The sequence below is a fragment of the Mustelus asterias genome, chromosome 4 (genome assembly GCF_964213995.1).
Source record: "Mustelus asterias chromosome 4, sMusAst1.hap1.1, whole genome shotgun sequence".
NCBI lineage: Eukaryota > Metazoa > Chordata > Chondrichthyes > Carcharhiniformes > Triakidae > Mustelus > Mustelus asterias.
Window position 1 is genome coordinate 128,725,213 of NC_135804.1, and position 21,269 is coordinate 128,746,481.

The 21,269-nt window shown below is 44.8% G+C and overlaps 1 protein-coding gene across 3 annotated transcripts in view; it reads right to left on the reverse strand.

The window, feature by feature from the left end:
* fgf13a (fibroblast growth factor 13a) overlaps window positions 1-21,269 on the reverse strand; it is a 513,436-nt gene that overhangs the window by 269,776 nt on the left and 222,391 nt on the right. For 2 of the 3 annotated variants that reach the window (XM_078211744.1, XM_078211745.1), the window contains exon 3: window positions 3,237-3,404. The exons of the other annotated variant lie outside the window; for it this stretch is intronic. In XM_078211744.1, the coding sequence (XP_078067870.1) occupies window positions 3,237-3,404 (168 nt within the window). The remainder of the gene's footprint in view (window positions 1-3,236; window positions 3,405-21,269) is intronic. 3 annotated transcript variants of the gene reach the window in all.

Below are 21,269 nucleotides of genomic sequence, written 5' to 3' on the forward strand. Positions count from 1 at the left end.
AGCTCTGAATGTTCTTTTTTTTAAAATCAAACTTAATTTCAATAACTCTCCACTTCTTTATAATAAAACCTTGAGATGTTGTTTTTCATCGGATTTGCAGAAATGCTTAATTTGAAAAATCCATTCCCTTCTTCCCAATGGATACAATCGAGGCAGGATGGCCAGTGAAGAAAAGGGCAAACGCCTTCTTGATGCCTGTTGCCTGGGTGCTTGGCAATGACTTCCCCATGATTTCCGTAGTTGTTGCTATTAGAGCTGTCTGCCTGGACAACTGAACTGATTCCAACAGCGTTGTCAATACCTTTGATCAAACGGTCAGGGGTGTTCACATCTTGGACACAGAGGGCGCAGAGAAGGGTTACAGTGATGGCAAAGGGACTTCAGTTATGCAAAGAGACTAGAGAAGTTAGGGTTCTTCTCCTTAGAACAGAGATGGTTTGATAGCCGTGCTCAAAATCATGAAGGGATTTGATAGGTTAAATAAGGAGAAACTCTTTATGCTGGCAAGAAGGTCAGTTTTTAAAGTTTAAGTTTATTTATTAGTGTCACAAGTAGGCTTACATTAACACCGCAATGAAGTTCCTGTGAAAATCCCCTAGTCGCCACACTCTGGCACCTGTTCGGGTACACTGAAGGAGAATTTAGCATGGCCAATGCATCTAACCAGCACGTCTTTTGGACTGTGGGAGGAAACCGGAGCATCCGGAGGAAACCTACGCAGACACGGGGAGAATGTGCAAACTCCGCACAGACAGTGACCCAAGCCGGGAATGAAACTCGGGTCCCCGAAGCTGTGAGGCAGCAGTGCTAACCACTGTGCCACCATGCCATCCCCAGTAACAATAAAATCATAGAATCATCATACAGCGCAGAAGGAAGCCATTCAGTCTGTTGTGTGTGCATCAGCTTTCTGTGAGAACAACTCAGCTGGACCCACTTCCCCACAATTCTTTTCTCTACAGATATTTATCCAATTTCCTTCCAAAAGTTTGAATTGAGTCTGTCTCCATCACACTCAGTCCATTCCAGACACTAATCACTCCTTACGTAGCAACATTTTCCCTCAAGTTGTCTTTCATTCATTTTGCTATTTACTCTCATTGTGTCCTCAGGTTCTTGATGATTACGCCAATGGGAACTACCGATCTACTCTGTCCCAATCTCTCATGGTTTTGAACACTTCTGTCAAATCTCCCCTTCTTCTCTTTTCCTGGGGCAGAACCTCAACCTCTCAATCCATCCGCATAACTGAGGTTCCTCATCCCCTGAACTGTTCTTGTGAATCTTTTCTGCACCCTCTCCAATGTCTTCAATTCCTAAAGCGTGGCACCAAAATGGGACGTAATACTCCAGTTGGGGCTGGAACCAATGTTCTAGGAAAGTTCTGATGTGGAGCTTTAACCTGGTGTTGTTAAACTTCTTACTAGGAAAGTTCACCATATTTTGTGGTCAGGGATGGGAAGGGGGGGAGGGGGGAGCAGGAAGGTAGTAAAAGGGTATTCAGGTGACCAGGAGGGGCGTTGGGAGTAGTTGGTGGGTTAGAGGGGTAGTCAGGTCAGGGGGGTAGTCAGGTGTTCAAGGCAGTAATTGGGGGTGTCAAGCGGGGTGACTGGGGAGGGGTCAGTTGTGTAGTTCTTTCAACTAAAATCCATCACTTTACACTGCTCTGTATCAACTTCCATCTACTAGCCCTTCTCCCAGCCTGTCCTGGATTCTATAAATGAATGGAACAAGGGAATGTGATCGCCAAAACATCAATAAAAATGGATCTCTGCCATTAGCTTGTGGCTACAATAACATTGTGGTTGCGTTTGGTTGGGAACAATGCAAATTGGAATTCAGCTTTATAAAATATGGATAGAACAAGATGGTCTCAGTAAATGTGACCATGAAACCCAACTGGTTCACAATGTCCTTTATAGAAGCAGATTTTCCCTCCTTACCCAGTCTGGGCCTGTCTGTGTCTCTTATCCCACAAATATAAGGTTGGCTCAAAGCTGCCCTCTGTAGTGACCTGGCACGACAATCTCTCAGACGCCAATCGTACCAGTGATGCCCACATCCCGAGTATGGTACATGTGGCAGCCGCCCTCAACCAGTGAGCCTGCTGGGACAGATTGTTGTTGTCAAACTTCAGCGTGAAAACACTGCTAACTGTGGAGTCCCAACACGGCAAGGTGAAACGACCGTGGGGATTGTTCAAAGAGAATTGGCTAAACTGGGGAGACAGCTGGAACTGATAACTGTAATTAAACACAATCTTTATTCATGTTTCCAGGGTTGAACATATTCGAAACGGATCTGAATGCAGTGGAAATCTGAATCTTTTCATTTTAAAAATAGGATTTTGAATTCCATCATTTTATCATCAATGGTGGGAGTCTGCAGATTGGTGAAGAAGGACATGTCTTTCTGAACGGTGTGCTGTTGCTGGTATCTCTATATTAGATCCCTCGGCTTTGCCAGACTGGGTTATTTTTAGCCCAGCCTCAGGTGCTTTGAGGCACGGACTGCAAATGCTTTGTTTAAAAATAAAAAAGCGAGGAAGTGTCTGTGGACATTTACACAGCATCTGTAATTGCTGCTTCAGTCACCTGATGCGACTGCGCTCGTAACTGTGAAGAAAACTACAATCACTTAACACATTGCTACAGTTTCTAAGCATTTGACATACATCTGCATGCAATACACTCCTTTAAGATGCAACTTAACGTGCATTGCATACAGTTCTCATGTTAAGGCTGCTTCTCTGCTGATGGAATACAAATAGCATGAATCTGCGTGAGCAAATGTGCGGAAGCGTTGATTAAAAGAGAGAGATTGAGGTTATGGTGCCATTCTCTTAGCCAAGTGAATCACTTGAAAGATACAAACTGGTGGGGTGGGGCAGTTTATAACAGCAAGCAACTTTCAAAACAGCCAGGGAAGGCAGTGATATGAAGTGAGTCACAAATAAAAACATTCCTTATCCCCTCACTTTGTGCCTCCTCCATCCAAAGCAACAGACTGAATTCTCACATGCGATTGTGTTCAAGCATCAACCCGGGCTAATTGTCGGAGCTCGTACACATGACAGGCAAGCAAAGGGGACGTGAAATGCTCACTGTGTCCCCCCCCCCCCCCCCAAGCGCAAAGTCTGCATTATTCAAACAGGCTCCCCCCCAACCCCAGAACACAGCACACCAGAGGGACACGTACAAAAACAGACAAGACATTCGATTCTTTAGAAGACAAACCTTCCAGGTCTGTGTTTTCTTTGTGGTTCACTTGCTTCAGTGGGCAGCAGAAGATTTCGTGACACTTAGCACGAAATGGGGACTCTTTTTTCTTAACATCCGAGGATTGGATAGAATCTCGATGCAACACATAGTAATCCTGTGTGTCAGAGGCAGCGTCATCCAGAACTGTGATTTTCACACAACAAAATGAACTAACATTAGAACGTATTCACCTGAACTTCTCCCCCATCTCCCCTGAAGCCTCGTTAAAACATTTGTCCATTGCGCTTGCAATAATCAACCATAACTTTTAATAACGATTATACTTTAATAACGATTAAATTCCACACAAAGCTCAGAGCCCCCAATTTCGATCATGCACAGTAAGAACTCTCAATGTTTGACGGAGCAACATTCTGCCAGCAATTTCCCTCCTCAACAGACACATTCCAAGCCTCTTCCCGAAGAGGGAGGTTTTCTTGACTAAGAAACATAATATAACATCACAAATCCTGCACTCCCTTCATCTCAAAAGGGACTCCGGAATTCAGTGGTGAAGAGGTGATGCTTCACTTGTATAGAACCTTGGCCAGACATTATCTGGAGTAAGTACATTCACTTTTGGACGAGGAACTTCAGGAAGGGTTTGGAGGGGGTGCAGTGGCAGATTCAGCACAATTGATACCCAAGGCTTAAAGGGTTAAATCTGGAGGACAGGTTGTACAGATTCAAGTTTTATTCCCTTTAGTTTAGAAGATTGATTTAATCATAGTATTTAGAAATTATAAATAGGATAGACGTACAGAAACAATTTGCTCTGAATCTAGGGTGGAATCCAGACTAAGGGGCCATAAACTGAAAACGGGAACTAGGCCACTGAAAGGGAAATCAGAAAATACCCCTTCACCTAAAGAGTGGTGGGAATCTGTGACTATCTTCTCTAAAAGGCTCTGGATGCTGTGGAGTGATTGGAGGGGAGCAGTTGAATTTTTCAAGACTGATATGGATTTTTTTGGATGAACGTGGCCCTTCCAAGCTGCTCAATAACTCAACGGTTCATGGCTGAACTCAACTCCAGCTTAATTCTCTTAGTGTCCAACAAGTACCGATTGCAATCTTGAATATACTCAATGACTGGGTACTCAAGGATCTCTGGGGTGGAGAATTTCAAAGATTCGCAATCCTTTGAGTGGAGAAATGTCTCCTCCTTTCAGTCCCAAATGGCCAACTCATTATTCTTACACCGGCTCCCCCGTCAGGGGAAAGAATGGTCTCAGCAACTACCCTGTCAAAACCCTCAAGAGGTTCAACTTCACTTGAACAGTGATTCAGATATTGATTTTTGAAAGGCAGAAGGGTGATGGAGTACAGCCAAAGACTAGCACGCAGGTTAATTAAACATCTATATTCGAAACACCCAGTTTGCTGGAAGACAGATTGAGTAGAGCATTAGTTAAGAAACCAGCACTGACAGCATTGGAAAAGATTATTTAAACTATTGTTCATGAAGAAAGCGGCTTAATAATTCATAATTGGCCTCATGATATTTCTTTCAAGAGAAGTGAATATATCGAAGGTATGATTTACTCCTTTAATTAACTGACCAGGTCTATTTCAAAGTTTCCCATTGACTGTAAAGGGCTCTGAGTCATTATGGAGACACAATAAAAGTGGAAATAGAATCTCTCTCTTTAAGTTTCGAGACAACAAGCCCTAAGCTGGTGAATAATGGTTAGCGAGTCTTTTCATCCTGAAACTGCTGATTAGATTACATTACAAAATGAACAGCCAGGAACCAATGGGTGGGATCTTCCTGTGCCCCCTCCTCCCCCTGCTGGAGGCAGTGGGATCTTCCAGAACCAGCGATGTCTACACTGTTTTGTGCGGCTCACTCTCCCACCGCCTGGGAACCCACCATGGGGAAGGGGGATCACCTTCGGCAGGACTGCAAATTTCCACCAGCAAGAGGGGCTGGAAAACCCCCCTCAATGTTTTATTTCAAACCGAGATGCTGTAAAAGTGAGGATGATCTCAAAAATTATTCTTGATTGGCAAGGGTTACGGTAAGTGTTGCTAAGGCACAACCAGATCAGCCATGATCTTACTGAAGCATGATGTGGAGATGCCGGCGTTGGACTGGCAGGCAGAGGGGTCGAATGGCTTCCCCCTATCCCCAATTCTTGTATCAAAATGAAAATGATCAACATGTAAAATCAGGTTCTTCTCGGAAGAGTATTCCAGACACACTAAACAAGCACTGAATACACTGCAGCAGCAGATAACTTGTTCCAGCCCCTGTAGTAATTTCCACAAACTCCACCAAGCAAAAACATCAAAATACAATAATTCCAGGTCACCTCAGAGAAAGCCCTATTAGTAAATGGAATGTTCAAAGTGGGTGTAAGGGATGTAATGGATGGAGAGTTCAGTGTGAGCTATCATCGATACGAGGAAGAGATGTCCTGTTTAATTGCCTTGTTGATATTTTAGTTCATTGGACATCACACATTCATCCCTGAAATGGGTTGACACCCACACAGACAGGAGAAGAAAACTGTTCCACTGAAAGATCGTACTCCCATGTTCATCTGGGCCAAAAGGCAAGATAATCTGGTCATTTGTTCAATTACTGGCTGTGGGATCTTGCTGTGCATGAATCGGCAGCTGCGTTTGCCTACATCACAACAGTGATGTTAATCCTAAAGTGTTTTATTGACTGTGAAATACTATATATGTGTGTGTATGTATATATATCTATATATATATATATATATATATAGCCAAAGGCTTTGCTCATTCTATTAAATAATTCCAGACTGGTCAACAGAATGTAATGAAGGATGTGAGGTGTAATTAATTACTTCAAACAAATTAGTTGCACGTCCTCAGTTCGTATTGCATTGCTGAGTTCTCCCACAAACAATAGGATCTGAAATATAGTCCAGAATTCACCAATCTCATTCGCCCCACTGCCGCTGCCAGTGAGAACGGAGAATTTAACACTCAACCAAATCTCCATTCACTGCAGCGGGACTGGGGAATCCCAGCTGTGGGCGAGGTCAGAGATTCCCAGCCGCGGGCGAGGTCGGAGAATCCCAGTGTCGGGCGAGGTCGGAGAATCCTGGCTGTAGTGTCGGGGGGGGGGGGGGGGGGGCGGGGGGCGGGTGGGGGAGCATGTTGCAAGGGAAGAGGGAGCAAACCCAGAAGAGAATCTTGCAGTGGTGTGCAGCAATGAGAGAGTTTGCAGAACTCAACAATGGGCGGGTTGATAGGAGTAGAATGGAGATCAGCGTGTGATGCGATCTGGAAGTTGAGAAGCTGCTGAGGGCAGAGGATGAGCCAAACAGTGAGAAAAATAATGACTTGAATTATGTCGAGCCTTTTCCAGCCACGAGATATCCCAAAGCTCTTTACAGCTAATGAAGTACTTTGTGAAGCAGGGGGCTATAATTCACATGCCCCTGCAGGGTATTTTTCTGGGAGATAGGGATGTTGAGGAGGTAGGGGGTTGTGGGGTGTGGGGGTGCACATTGGGCAGGTGCCATCTCATAACTCTCTCGCCCACCTTCAAAATCAGCCCCCATGGGTGGGCGGGCAGCAGCTGGGCAGAGAATCTATTTTTGTGATGTTGATTGAACCATAAACATTGGCCAGAATTTCAGGGGTAACTCTCTGCCCTGTTTTAAAATCGTGCCATGGGTCCTTATCCAATGACCAGAGAAGGCAGAAGGTTCCATGTCTCATCCAAATGACAAAGCTCTCTCCGTACTGTACTGGAGTTCAGACTTAAATTCTTACAATTCCTGGAGCAGGACTTGAACCATAGGGCTAGATTCTCCAACCTCGCCCGCGGCTGGGATTCTCTGGTCCTGCTGCAGTGAATGGAGATTTGGCTGAACGCCAAATTCTCCATTCTCAATGACAGCGACGGCGGGACGTGAATGGCCGGAGAATTCCAGCCATAACCTTTGACTCAAAGCACCAGTAATTAATCCACTGCTGTGTGTTGGATGGTGTTGATGCTCTGGGTGACAGATGGTGGGAGATTTGAAAGCTCGCTAAAGATCCGAATTGGGACTTCACAATTGATGCTGATTATTTTCCTCTTTCAGTTTCAGAGGTAATTTCTAATTAGTGTCTCTGGACTGTCACCTGATCCCAGGAGCACATTGTTCAACTGTTAACTTGCGTTCAATACTGTAGCTCATTTCCTCCGAATATGCAATTGGGGAGGAACCAAATGATGGTCATTACTGCGGCTGTAATTTTATCCTGTTGCCATTCGTGCATCCGTCAGAGAACAAAATACCAAACATCACTGAAATCAAAGTCAAAATCATGAAATGTTGAGACACAGTTATTGTAACCGGACCACTTTCACTTTTCAGTATCTTCACAACAAAGTGCTGGAGTATCACATTGAGGGAAATGAGTTCCGTGTCAAGGGGTGGTATGTTTATCAGAGAAACACACAGCACAAAAAGAGGCCACTCAGCCATACTGCCTGCACTAGCTCTTGCCCAAGTACTCACGTTCCCCTCTTTCCCCAAAGCCCTGGAATGTATTTTTTCCCACTTTGAGTATTTTTCCGATTCCCCTTTCAGCGTAATGGATGTGAGATGTGGTTTATCAAACATTCTGCAGGAGGGGCTGGTTTTAAGTTTTACTGTTGTCAGTCTGGAGAGGTTACAGAGATTGAGAGAGGGGGAAGTTCTTAAAAGGCTTTAAAAGTCAAAGAACTATAGTTTATTTATTAGTCACAAGTAAGGCTTACATTAACACTGCAATGAAGTTACTGTGAAAATCCCCTTGTTGCCACACTCGGAGCCTATTCAGGTGCATTCGTGCATGCGCCGTTCTCGGCTCTGACAGATCAGCACATGCGTAATGGCCTGCTCAGCGCTGTGCTGCTGGCCTCTGCACCGGGAATAGGCCCCATCCCTGATTTTCAGTGTGATTTACGCTAGCGCACTCAGCAGTGCACAAAGTGTGGGAGATTCATTTTTAAAATCCCACTGAAGAAAACAGTGGGATTTACTCAAGTTTTCAGGCCCTTCACCATTGCAACAACACTTCTCTACTTTTAAACTCCAGTCCCTTTGCAATAAATGCCAACATCCCATTTATCTTTTTCATTCCATACTGCAGCTGCACACCGACTTTCTGTGATTCATGAACACAGACACCCAGGTCCCTCTGCCTGTTCGCATTTTGAATCTGCTTTCCAGTTGGCTAATAATTTGCCTTTTTTTTTGCCAAAATGGATAACCTCACACTTACCGACATTCAACTCCATCTGCCAAATTTTGGCCCATTCTCCTACCCTATCTATCTCGGTCTGTAGAATCTTTATCTCCTCCTCACTGCCTGCTTTCCCATCTATTTTAGTATCATCTGCAAATTTTGCTATATTACACTCTGTCATGACTGCACCTGTGAAGAATCCCGCTGTTCATTTCTCTTGCGACTAGCAAACCTGTTGATGCCTGGAGTGAGTTGTTGATGCCTCTGTGAAATGCATTGTGCTGATCACTGCTTTGGATAAGTACAAACTATTATTGTAATTTCTATCTGGGAAGAATGCTTCCAATCTACAGAAAATATTAAAATAAATAACACATTTCAGCTTTTTTTTTGTAGTATGTTCCACTGTCCGCTATTTCAGTGTAACTGTTCTAACAGCTCGAGCTTGGACCTCCTGGAAAATACCATGGTGCATCAGTCACAAGACGGAGGTGGGAATGGGACGTGGGATTAGTCTCATCTCCCAACTGCTGCCTCTGACATGAAATCTGGCTCCAAGTGTCAGGTTCCCAGCTCCACTTTGCAAGCGCAGCCCTGTGACTGTATGATTGTAAATAGCAGACATGAGGCAGATCACGAGAATAGACTCAGCGTTCGGGTGTGAAAGTCTTTTCTATTTGGCCATGGGACCTGGACGTCACTGGCTAAGCCAGCATTTATTATCTATCGGAAGGTAGCGGTGAGCCTGTGGTATGGCCGTGCCCACCATCTTGGGCAGACATTTATGTAACAGTTTTGACACAATTGATGAGCTCACTAGGATATTTCAGAGGGCTGTTAAAAGTCAGACACATTACTGAAGATCTGGAGTCACATGGACCAGGCTGAGTGAGGACGTCAGTGAACAAATAGGGTTTAAGCCAATACAGTTTCTAATGGGTCACCAATACTGATACTAGCTTTATTTTTTGTAAATCAGGGGCAGCTGGTGATATAGTGGTAATGTCACAGGCCAGACTAAAATTCTGAGGATAAGGGTTCAAATCCCTTCATGGCAGATCTAAGCTCTGCCATCCTGCCACATCCAGTCGTGAATGGTGGTGGACAATTAAATAGCTCATTGGAGAGGAGGTTCCACAAGTATCCCCATTTTCAAACATGGAGAAGTCCAGCATATGAGTGCAAAAGATAAGGTGAAAGGATTTAAAACCATTTTTAGCCAGAAGTGCCAAGTGGATGATCCATCTCGGCCTCCTCCGGAGGTCCCCACTATCACAGATGTCAATTTTCAGCCAATTTGATTCACTCTACGTGATATCGAGAAAGGGCTGTGGGAACTAAACTTTGCAAAGATTATAGGCCGTGACAATATTCCAGCAATAGTACCAGCACTAGCCGCGCTCCTAGCAAAGCTGTTCCAGTATAGCGACAATACAGGAATGTACCTGACAATTTAGAAAATTGTCCAGGAATGTCCTCTACACAAAAATAAGGACAAATCCAATCCTGCCAATTACCACCCACTGGTCTACTCTCGATCATCAGTAAAGTGATAGAAGGAACCATTGACAGTGCTATCACATGGTACTTACTCAGCAATAACCAGGTGGCACAGTGGTTAGCACTGCTGCCTCACAGCGCCAGGGACCCGGGTTTGATTCCTGGCTTGGGTCACTGTCTGCGCGGAGTCTGCACATTCTCCCCGTGTCTGCGTGGTTTTCCTCTGGGTGCTCCGGTTTCCTCCCACAGTCCGAAAGAAGGTGTATTGGCCATGCTAAATTCTCCCTCAGTGTACCCGAACAGACGCCGGAGTGTGGCGACGAGGGGATTTTCACAGTAACTTCATTGCCGTGTTAATGTAAGCCTACTTGTGACACTAATAAATAAACTTTTAAAAAAAACCTCGGACTCAAGCTCATCAACTGAGCTAAGATTGCTGAGGTACTTACTGCAGATATTGCTGTTTGGGATTGCAGTGCTCACCCCTAGGCTGATACATCATTAACACTGTCAGAACAGCCTCATTTTGTTCATTTAATTCATAAAAATGAAATTGAAAACAGCGGCTCCTTTTGATTTGATTTATTATTGTCACATGTATTAAAAAGTATTGTTGCTTGTGCGCTATACAGACAAAGCATACCGTTCATAGAGAAGGAAAGGAGAGAGTAAAAGATAGAATTAGAAGGTATGCTGGGCACAGCTTGCAAGCAGTCACCTCCCTCAGGCACCATCTTGAGAGGTTTTTTTAAAACTGCTCACGTTCCAATTATTTTGATCTCTGCTTGTTAGATGCCATTGCAGGTGAAACCTTCTGAGTTGTAGGCCTGGCTGAGGAATCTGAGAGAGTAAGAAGTCTCACAACACCAGGTTAAAGTTAGTTGATGAGCTTGAGTCTGAGGTGTTTTTAAAAGTTTATTCATTAGTGTCACAAGTAGGCTTACATTAACACGGCAATGAAGTTACTGTGAAAATCCCCTAGTCGCCACACTCCGGTGCCTATTCGGGTACACTGAGGGAGAACTTAGCATGGCCAATGCACCTAACCAGCACGTCTTTCGGACTGTGGGGGGAAACCAAAGCACCCGGAGGAAACCCACGCAGACACAGGGAGAACGTGCAGACTTCGCGCAGACAGTGACCCAAGCCAGGTAAACCTGTTGGACTTGAACCTGGTGTTGTGAGACTTCTTACTGTGCTTACCCCAGTCCAACGCCGGCATCTCCACATCGAAGCTGAGAGAAGCAGAGATGTGAGGGAGCAGTCTGAGGGCCAAGGGTAAGCGAAACACCGCAATCAGGAAAGAAATCTCATTAACACGTTACTATGTCTGTCCATGTCAAGTTAAAATTATGTTTCTGTAAAAGTGAGCTTAACTGGCACATTTTAATTTCACTGGGAGCTGAAGAATATAATCTATTGTTAAAACTCTGGCCTTTGATTTTGTTTGAAGCAGGTGAAATTGGTTGCTGTATCTCATGGTGAAAAGTACACTAATTACTCTCATTTGAAAGGGCTGAGAAAGACACACTGATCCAATCTCTCCCCAGAGAGTAAACACAAAGCAATGCCACTGTACACTTTCCAATCTGTACACATGAGTCCATCTTTTATCTTCAACTCAGGAATGGGAGCAGGCCATTCAGCCTTACAGGCCTACTTGCCTCATCTAACCTCAACTCAAATTTGTCTTTGCTCCAACATTTATCATTCATATTTATATAGTATCTTTAACCCGTGGTGGTTCACATAGAAACTAGAAGCAGGAGTAGGCCATTCAGCCATTCGAGCCTGCTCCGCCATTCATTTTGATCATGGCTGATCATCCAATTCAATATCCTGATCCCACCCCCCTCTCTCTCCATATCCCTTGATCACCATGACACAACACCTCAACAGGATTGACAACTTACATCTACAGAGAGTCTTGAAAGTAAAAACTTCCTCAAGGTACTCCTCAGGAACAGTTTGAGCTTTTGACACCAAGGAGATATTAGGGCAAATGACCAAGAGCTCAGTCACAGGCTAAGGAGCATCTCGTAGGAGGAAAAAGAGCGAGAGAGGGAGAGAGAGAGAGGCTGAGTGGTTCAGGGAGATAATTTCAGAGCTCAGAGTCTGGACAGCTAAAGCCATAACCGCTGATGTTGGAGTGATTAAAATTAGGGATGTTCCAGAAGCCAGGGTGAGATCAGTGCAGCGATGATGGGAGCATTGTGGGGTTAGAGGAGATTACAGAGATAGGAAGCGATGAGGCCAATGGAGGGATTTGAAAACAAGGATGAGAATTTAAAATTTGCTGAACCAGGAGTCTGGGTCAGCAATGTTGGGGGTGATACATAAACAGGACTTGTATGAGTGAGTAGTATGGTTTTAAATGAACTCAGATTTACCTTGTGTAGAATGTAGCAGACAGGTTTGGAGTGCATTGGAATGGTCAAGGAAGAAAGGTATGAATGAGGGTTTCAGCAGCACGTATGCAGAATCTGATGCTGTTACAGAGATGGAAAGAGACGGTCTTTGTGATGGCGCAAATACATGTCAGGAACTCATCGCCGATTCAAGTGTGACACCAAGGTTACAAACCCAGAGAGAGGGATGGATCCTGTTGCCAGTGGGGCTGAAGATAATAGCTTGCCTATACTTGTTGGAGGAAATTTCTCTTCATACATTATTGGATAGAGAGCAAGTAGTCTGACAATATGGAGTTCCCAATATGGAAATGGTCGGAGACAATAATCTCTCCCTCAATGTCAATAAAATGAAGGAGATTGTCATCGACTTCAGGAAACATAAAGGAGAACATGCCCCTGTCTACATCAATGGGAATGAAGTAGAAAGGGTCGAGAATTTCAAGCTTTTAGGTGTCCAGATCACCAACAACCTGTCCTGGTCCCCGCATGCTGACACGAGAGTTAAGAAAGCCCACCAACACCTCTACTTTCTCAGAAGACTAAGGAAATTTAGCATGTCAGCTACGACTCTCACCAGATTTTACAGATGAATCATAGAAAGCATTCTTTCTGGTTGTATCATAGCTTGGTATGGCTCCTGCTCTGCCCAAGACCACAAGAAACTACAAAGGTTTGTGAATGTAGCCCAGTCCATCACACAAAGCAGCCTCCATCAACGGACTCCGTCTACACTTCCCGCTGCCTCGGAAAAGCAACCAGCATAATCATGCACCCCAGACATAAACTCTTCCACCTTCTTCCGTCGGGAAAAAGGTACAAAAGTCTGAGGTCACATGCCAACCAACTCAAGAACAGCTTCTTCCCTGCTGCCATCAGATGTTTAAATGGACGTACCTTATATAAAGTTGATCTTTCGCTACACCCTAGCTATGACTGTAACACTACTTTCTGCACTCTCTCCTTTCCTTCTCCCCTATGTACTCTATGAATGGTATGCTTTGTCTGTATGGCAAGCAAGAGACAATGCTTTTCACTATGTACTAATACATGTGACAACAATAAATCAAATCAAATGTCTCTCTCCTTCTCCCACCAGAAGAAAGTGTCCAAAATTTTCCGCGCTCACCCGCGGCTGGGATTCTCCAGTCCCGCTGCTGCGAATGGAGATTTGGCTCAGCGCCAAATTCTCCATTCTCGCTGGCAGTGGCAGCAGGGTGTCCGATTCCAGAGAATTCCGGCCGGTTTCTCCTTATCTGCCCAATCAAATTCCTGAATCATTTTGAATACCAAGGAAGCTCCTGAAAGGGTTAAAAAACTGAATGTTCCTCAGCTCTTTCTGTACTGGAGTGACCACCTGGTCAAACAGCATCACTGCCTTCCATCAAACAGTTCAGCATCTGTCACTATTTATTTTTAGGCTGCTGTATAAAACTGTCAATTCAGAATCAGCTGCCTTGAATGCATTTTTAATATTGCCTGTTTTTATGACAAAACATGCTCTGTTACATGTTGCTTCAAAACCTTCGTCAACACTGAGAGAGGTCTGTGATGTGTAACAAGGTTATCAAAAGTAAAATTGAGAGCTCCGTATATCAGTAAAATCACTCAAAGATCCACTGAGACAGAAGAGTTAGGTGGAATTTTCCGGCCATTCATCTCGGCAGGATTCTTGGGTCCCGAGATTTGGCTGAGTGCCAAATTCTCCATCCTCGCTGGGAGCGATGGCGGGTCATCAACGGCAGAAAACTCTGGCCAGATTATTCCAGGGACAAAGGGAATGGTGATTGGACAAGAAAGGAAACCAGCGATGTGCCCAGAGTGGGTGTGCTGCCGTCTGAAAAATAAAATAAGATAAAAAACTGAAACTTGCAAAGAAAAGGGAACAGAAATAGAGGGTCAGAGGTCAGGATGTGAAATTGTTGAGCTCCATGTTGAGCCTGGAAGGCTGTGAGGAGCCTGACTGAAAGATGAGGTTCTGTTCCTCCAGCTTACACTGAGCTTCAGTGAAATGGCGCAGCAGGCCAAGGACAGAGAGATCAGTGTGGGAGCCAGTGGAGAATTATAATAGAAACTCGGGGTCGTACTTGCAGATTGACGGAGACTGCAGCGGTTCAAGACAATAGCTCACCACCACCTTTTCATGGCAATTTGAGATGGGCAATAAATGCTGGCATTGCCAGCGACACACACATCCCGTAAATGAATAGAAAATGTCACTCAGACTGTGTTTGGTCTCTCCAGTGTAGAGGAGCAGCGAATACAGTAAACTAGATTGAAAGGCCATGATGTGGAGTTGCCGGCGTTGGACTGTGATAGGTACAGTAACTAGTCTCACAACACCAGGTTAAAGTCCAACAGGTTCATTTGGTTGGCACTCACTTGATGCAGAAGCAGCGCTCCGAAAGCTTGTGCTACCAAATAAACCTGTTGGACTTTAACCTGTGTTGTGAGACTTCTTACTGTCGATTGAAAAGATTACACATGAATCACTGCTTCACCTGGGGTGTTGGACAGTGAGGAGCGAGGGAAAGGGGAGCTGGAACATCTCCTGCATTTGCATGGCAAGGTCAGGGTGGGAAAGATGTGTTTGGTGGTGACACCATGCTGGAGGTGGAGGTTTGTGATGGAAGATGGTACATTGAATAGAAAGCTGGTGGGGAGGAAGGACAGGACAGCGGGAACAAACCGATTGTGGATCTGGGAGGCAGGGGGACAGGAAATGTTGGGGACATGGTCAAAGGGCCCAGTCAACCAACCGCACTGGGGGCAATGCTTGGCTGAGGGAAATTAACATTTCAGGAATGCCTGCTGTGGAGGTTTGCACCATCGGATTGACATGGTCACGTAGCAAACATTGAAACACACATGGTGACAATGACATGCTCCCACATAGGATGGCATTTAATGGTCACGGCAGGGATCGGTTTCACCAGCTGCTAAACCAGCTGCAACCACACTGCAGCTGGAAGGCCGATGGGATTAACTCCCAGTTGCTCACCTATCCGCCTGTCATCGGGATTCTTGGCTCCTGTGAGAGGAATTTCCACCCAAACATTCTGATATTTGGCAGATTCCTATCTCCCAAAACTACCAACCAATCAGAGGCTGACAGCTCTCCAACACTGGTAGCACCACCATGAGTGCTGGCGACTGCTGGTACTGCAGTGGGGCATTTCTTTTATTCTTTTATGGAATTTGAGCATTGTTGGCAAGAGCAGCTTTTGTTGTCCATCACTAATTGCCCTTGAGAAGCTGGTAGTGAGCTGCCTGTTTGAACTGCTGCAGTCCATGTGATGTCGGTACACCCACAATCCTGTTGTAAAGGGATGTATGCAAGGGATCATTGATAGAGCCCAAGGAAACAGCTGAGTGGAGTGGGTGATTTAGCGGTTTGGATCAGGAATTGGCTAGCTGTAAGGAGACTGAGGGTGGTGGTTGACGGGAAATGTTCATCCTGGAGTTCAGTTACTAGTGGTGTACCGCAAGGATCTGTTTTGGGGCCACTGCTGTTTGTCATTTTTATAAATGACCTGGATGAGGGCGTAGAAGGATGGGTTAGTAAGTTTGCAGATGACACTAAAGTCGGTGGAGTTGTGGACAGTGCGGAAGGTTGTTGCAGGTTACAGAGGGACATAGATAAGCTGCAGAGCTGGGCTGAGAGGTGGCAAATGGAGTTTAATGCGGAAAAGTGTGAGGTGATTCACTTTGGAAGGAGTAACAGGAATACAGAGTACTGGGCTAATGATAAGATACTTGGTAGTGTGGATGAACAGAGAGATCTCGGTGTCCATGTGCATAGATCAATGAAAGTTGGCACCCAGGTTGATAGGTTGTTAAGAAGGCATATGGTGTGTTAGCTTTTATTGGTAGAGGGATTGAGTTTCAGAGCCATGAGGTCATGTTGCAGCTGTACAAAACTCTGGTGCGGCCGCACTTGGAGTATTGCGTACAGGTCTGGTTGCCGCATTATAGGAAGGATGTGGAAGCATTGGAAAGGGTGCAGAGGAGAGTTACCAGGATGTTGCCTGGTATGGTGGGAAGGTCTTATGAGGAAAGGCTGAGGGACTTGAGGCTGTTTTCGTTAGAAAGAAGAAGGTTAAGAGGTGACTTAATAGAGGCATATAAGATGATCAGAGGATTAGATAGGGTGGACAGTGAGAGCCTTTTTCCTCGGATGGTGATGGCTCGCATGAGGGGACATAGCTTTAAATTGAGGGGTGATAGATATAGGACAGATGTCAGAGGTAAGTTCTTTACCCAGAGAGTAGTATGGGCGTGGAATGCCCTGCCTGCAACAGTAGTGGACTCGCCAACATTAAGGGCATTTAAATGGTCATTGGATAAACATATGGATGATATTGGAATAGTGTAGGTGAGATGGGCTTTAGACTGGTTTCACAGGTCGGCACAACATCGCGGGCCGAAGGGCCTGTACTGTGCTGTAATGTTCTATGTTCTATGTTCTCGGTTTGCAGGGGTCAGCCACGGAGACCTCAGTGAGGAGAGGGAGAAGGTCAATTTAAAGGGCAGAAGGAGGTCTTACTCCAGGTCCCTCCATTCCTGTCAGAAGGTGTTTCCATTGGAGTATAGGGCCCAACAGGGGCTGGACCTCCCCTACCAAGACCAAGTCTCTGCATCAGGGCTTTCCTGCACTGTCCGCCTCATTACCAAAATGAATGGAATGGCATGAAGTCTGAACTAAACCCGGCTCAGAAGCCTGGTTATTTCCAGTCTACTCTGTAAATGATGTGATAAAGATTAATTGCTGCCAATCAAGCTCTCTTGCACTAAACATTAACTATTACAAACATGGATTCTCCATTCTTTCAGATTTTAATTGTTGTTGGAGATCCAGAGAATGACAAATGTGAAATTACGACTTTTTCGTTGCTTTTCCTTTCTATCTCTGTCTCTTAATCCAATCTTTCTCCCCCTTTATTTTTCTATCTGTATTTGATTTGACATTGAGTTCACCCATTTTAATTGACGCGTCCTTCTCACTGTTTGCACTGATAATTTCACAATCTCAATTTGATTGAGGAAGGAGATATTGTGTTGGACGTCCTGTTACATTCAGGTCTCAGATGTCCGCTTTCCCTTATTGGGACATCATCCGTTCACACGCTCAGCAACTGCCACACGTAAAATTTCAAAAGTTACATTTATAACAGCAAACCCAATGAATGGCAGACTGTTTTTTGCCCTGCCACATCAAAGTATAATCCAATACTTGCGCTGTCTTTTTCATTGTACATTTTTATATTAGATTCAAGAGTGCTTTTCAGGCCTGAATTATTCTTTAAAATAATTGTTCATTTCGTTTCAAATAGAGCACAACCTTTCAAAAGGCAAACAGCAGGACCAATTCCAGAGGCCTTTATAAATCTGACATGTCAGTGCATAACAAGAATAGAAAGTGTCAGCTATTTTATTCCAAAAGTGATGATTAGAAGTGTAGCTATTGGAAGCCTGCATTTTCCAACACCATCATTTTCTTATTTTCTGAATAATCCTTTCACCATTACATTGTTTTGTATTTATAAGTCATCATCTAGACTCGATCACAGCCCTTTAGGGTTTCAAGTGGAACTCCAGCCTAGAAATGATTGTCAAGAGATAGAAAGTGTCGAACGCTAAATGTGTTTGCATAAACTGCTGACCGCTTTTGTAATAGGGATGCTAACCCATTTATTTTAAAATAGGTTAACTCCATCTTTAAATAGGCAATAATGCTGCACAATGCCGTAAGCATCTCCTAGAATCCAACAGCATAGAGGGAAACCATTAGGTCCATCATGCCTGTGCCAGCTCCATATAGTTGAACCTTGCCATGTGCCGCCATATTTGCCTAATGCCAGGATCCCACTATCAGGCACAGACTGTTCCCTCTGAGCTACATGGCCACACCGCCAATCAAATGTTTGTGCACAGAATGTGAACTATTTGGCCCCATTAAATTATCGTTCGGATGTGGCCACAAACAAATTCAAGGGCCCACAAAATTAAAAGCTTGGTTATACATTACACACAAAAAATTTAATGAGAGCATTGAAGGCCATGGCTTTCTGTATAGCATCATAGATTGATAAATTACAAAGGAGGTCATTTGTGCACTGGCTCCTATTACTCCCACTCCCCAGTCCTATCCTCATTTGGAAAAGATTCCCTTTCAGTTATTTCCTCAATTCTATTTTGAAAGATTATTATATCAGCCTCCGTCAACCATTCAGGCATTGCATTCCAGACCACAACAACTTCTTATTCTTTCATGGGATGTGGGCATCACTGGCAAGGTTGGCATTTGTTGCCCATCGCTTATTGCCCTTTGAACGGAGTGGCTCGCTTGGCCATTCGTCAAAGAACAAAGAAAATTACAGCACAGGAACAGGCCCTTTGGCCCTCCAAGCCAGCACCGACCATGCTGCCCGTCTGAACTAAAACCCCCTACCTTTCTGGGGACCATATCCCTCTATTCCCATCCTATTCATGTATTTGTCCAGACGCCCCTTAAAACTCACTATCGTATCTGCTTCCACTACCTGCCCCAGCAGTGAGTTCCAGGCACCCACCACCCTCTGTGTAAAAAAAAACTTGCCTCGTACATCTCCTTTAAACCTTGCCCTTTGCACCTTAAACCTATGCCCCCTAGTAATTGACTCTTCCACCCTGGGAAAAAGCTTCTGACTATCCACTCTGTCCATACCCTCATAATCTTATACACTTCTGTCAGGTCGTCCCTCAATCTTTGTCAAAGAACAAAGAAAATTACAGCACAGGAACAGGCCCTTCGGCCCTCCAAGCCTGCACCGGCCATGCTGCCCGACTTAACTAAAACGCCCGACTCTTCCAGGGACCATATCCCTCTATTCCCATCCTATTCATGTACTTGTCAAGACGCCCCTTAAAAGCCACTACCATATCCGCTTCCACTACCTCCCCCAGCAACGAGTTCCAGGCACCCACTACTCTCTGTGTAAAAAATCTGCCTCGTACATCTCCTTTAAACCTTGCCCCTCGCACCTTACACCTATGTCCTCTAGTAATTGACTCGTCCACCCTGGGAAAAAGCTTCTGACTGTCCACTCTGTCCATGCCTCTCATAATCTTGTCGACCTCTATCAGGTCTCCCCTCAACCTCCATGGCTTCAGTGAGAACAAACCAAGTTTCTCCAACCTCTCCTCATAGCTAATGCCTTCCATACCAGGCAACATCCTGGTAAATCTTTTCTGCACCCTCTCCAAAGCCTCCACATCCTCCTGGTAGTGTGGTGACCGGAACTGAACACTATATTCCAAGTGCGGCCTAACTAAGGTTCTATAAAGCTGCAACATGACTTGCCAATTTTTAAACTCAATACCCCGGCCGATGAAGGCAAGCATGCCGTATGCCTTCTTGACTACCTTCTCCACCTGCATTGCCACTTTCAGTGACGTCGTTCCAGTGAGAACAAACCAAGTTTCTCCAATCTCGTTATGAAGCAAAATCTACAATAATCTTGCTTCCTCTGTGCAAAGAAATCTATTTCCTCTCATCTTCCTCCAAAGAAAATAGAGTGATGAGCGATGGAACGGTCTGTAGGGTGTGAGTGGAACTAGATAAAGACGCTGTTTGAATGCGATTTCTCTCATCCTTTGCTTTGTTTTTCGCACAGCTCCTACACAACTGTTCCACCTGTATCAGTGAATGGGTCATTAACTTGAAACCTATTTTCTGTTTGTTCAGGGTCTGAAGCAGTGATCGTCACTGCTGTTGTGAGTGATTGAAAACTGCCTCACAAGATGACAGATTATGGGGCAGGACATGAAGACTGAGTGAAATCCCAGTGTCTCCACCTCTGTGAGAGTATCTGGCAGTGACGACTGCATTAAGAACTTCAATTTCTGATCAAGTTCATTTATGGAACACACACAGCTAATAGCCAGATGCAGGTTTATTTATCGAGCTTTTATTAAAGCAAGAAAGGCATTTGTGTGATGAAATATCAAAATTATTGACATTTTAAAAAAAAGTCATTGACTCATTGGGCGGAATTTTCCTGTCCCGCCAGCCACTGGAATCGTAGCGGGTGGGATATGAACCATGCAAAGGTCCATTGACCTTGGGCGGAATTTTCCTGTCCCGCCAGCCACTGGAAACGTAGCGGGTGGGACACGAACCATGCAAAGGTCCATTGACCTTGGGCGGGATTTTCTGGTCTTGGGCCGAACATGGCTGGAAAATCCCATCCATAGAGTTTTGAAGCATATATTAAAGGATACAGGGGAGGAATTAAGTATCATCACCTTCATTGGAGTAGTAATATTAGATAAACTCATGGGGCTAAAGGCAGATAAGTCTCTTTGCCCTGATGAATTGCATCCCAGGATCCTAAAGAAACAGCTACAGAAACAGTGGATGCACTGGTTATAATTTTCCAAAAATCAAAGAAAGGTACAGCACAGGAATTGCCCTTCGACCCTCCAAACCTGGTGCTGATCATGATGCCCGAACTAAACTAGGGCATTACTCGGTCCGCATCCCTCTATTTACAGCAACAATCAGGCCTCAGAGTAGATGATAAAATCATGTTCACCAACTGATAAAAAAGAGCATTCAAAGAGGCCTCGCAGCGTCCACTACTGTCTTGGAGTTCATAACCCCAAAATCTCATCTTGCAACCATACAATGGGCCACGATCACTGTTTGGGTACCCCTGCTCTCGTATGACAAGGATAGCTGGGAGATGGGAACACAATCATCTGAAAGTTCTCCTCCAAGCTATACACCCTCCTGACTTGGAACAATGTCACCATTCCTTCACTGTTCTTGGATCAGAATTCGCGAACTCCTTCCCTAAGAGCACTGTGGGTGTACCTACACCACATAGACTGCTGCAGTTCAAGCAGGCAGCTTACC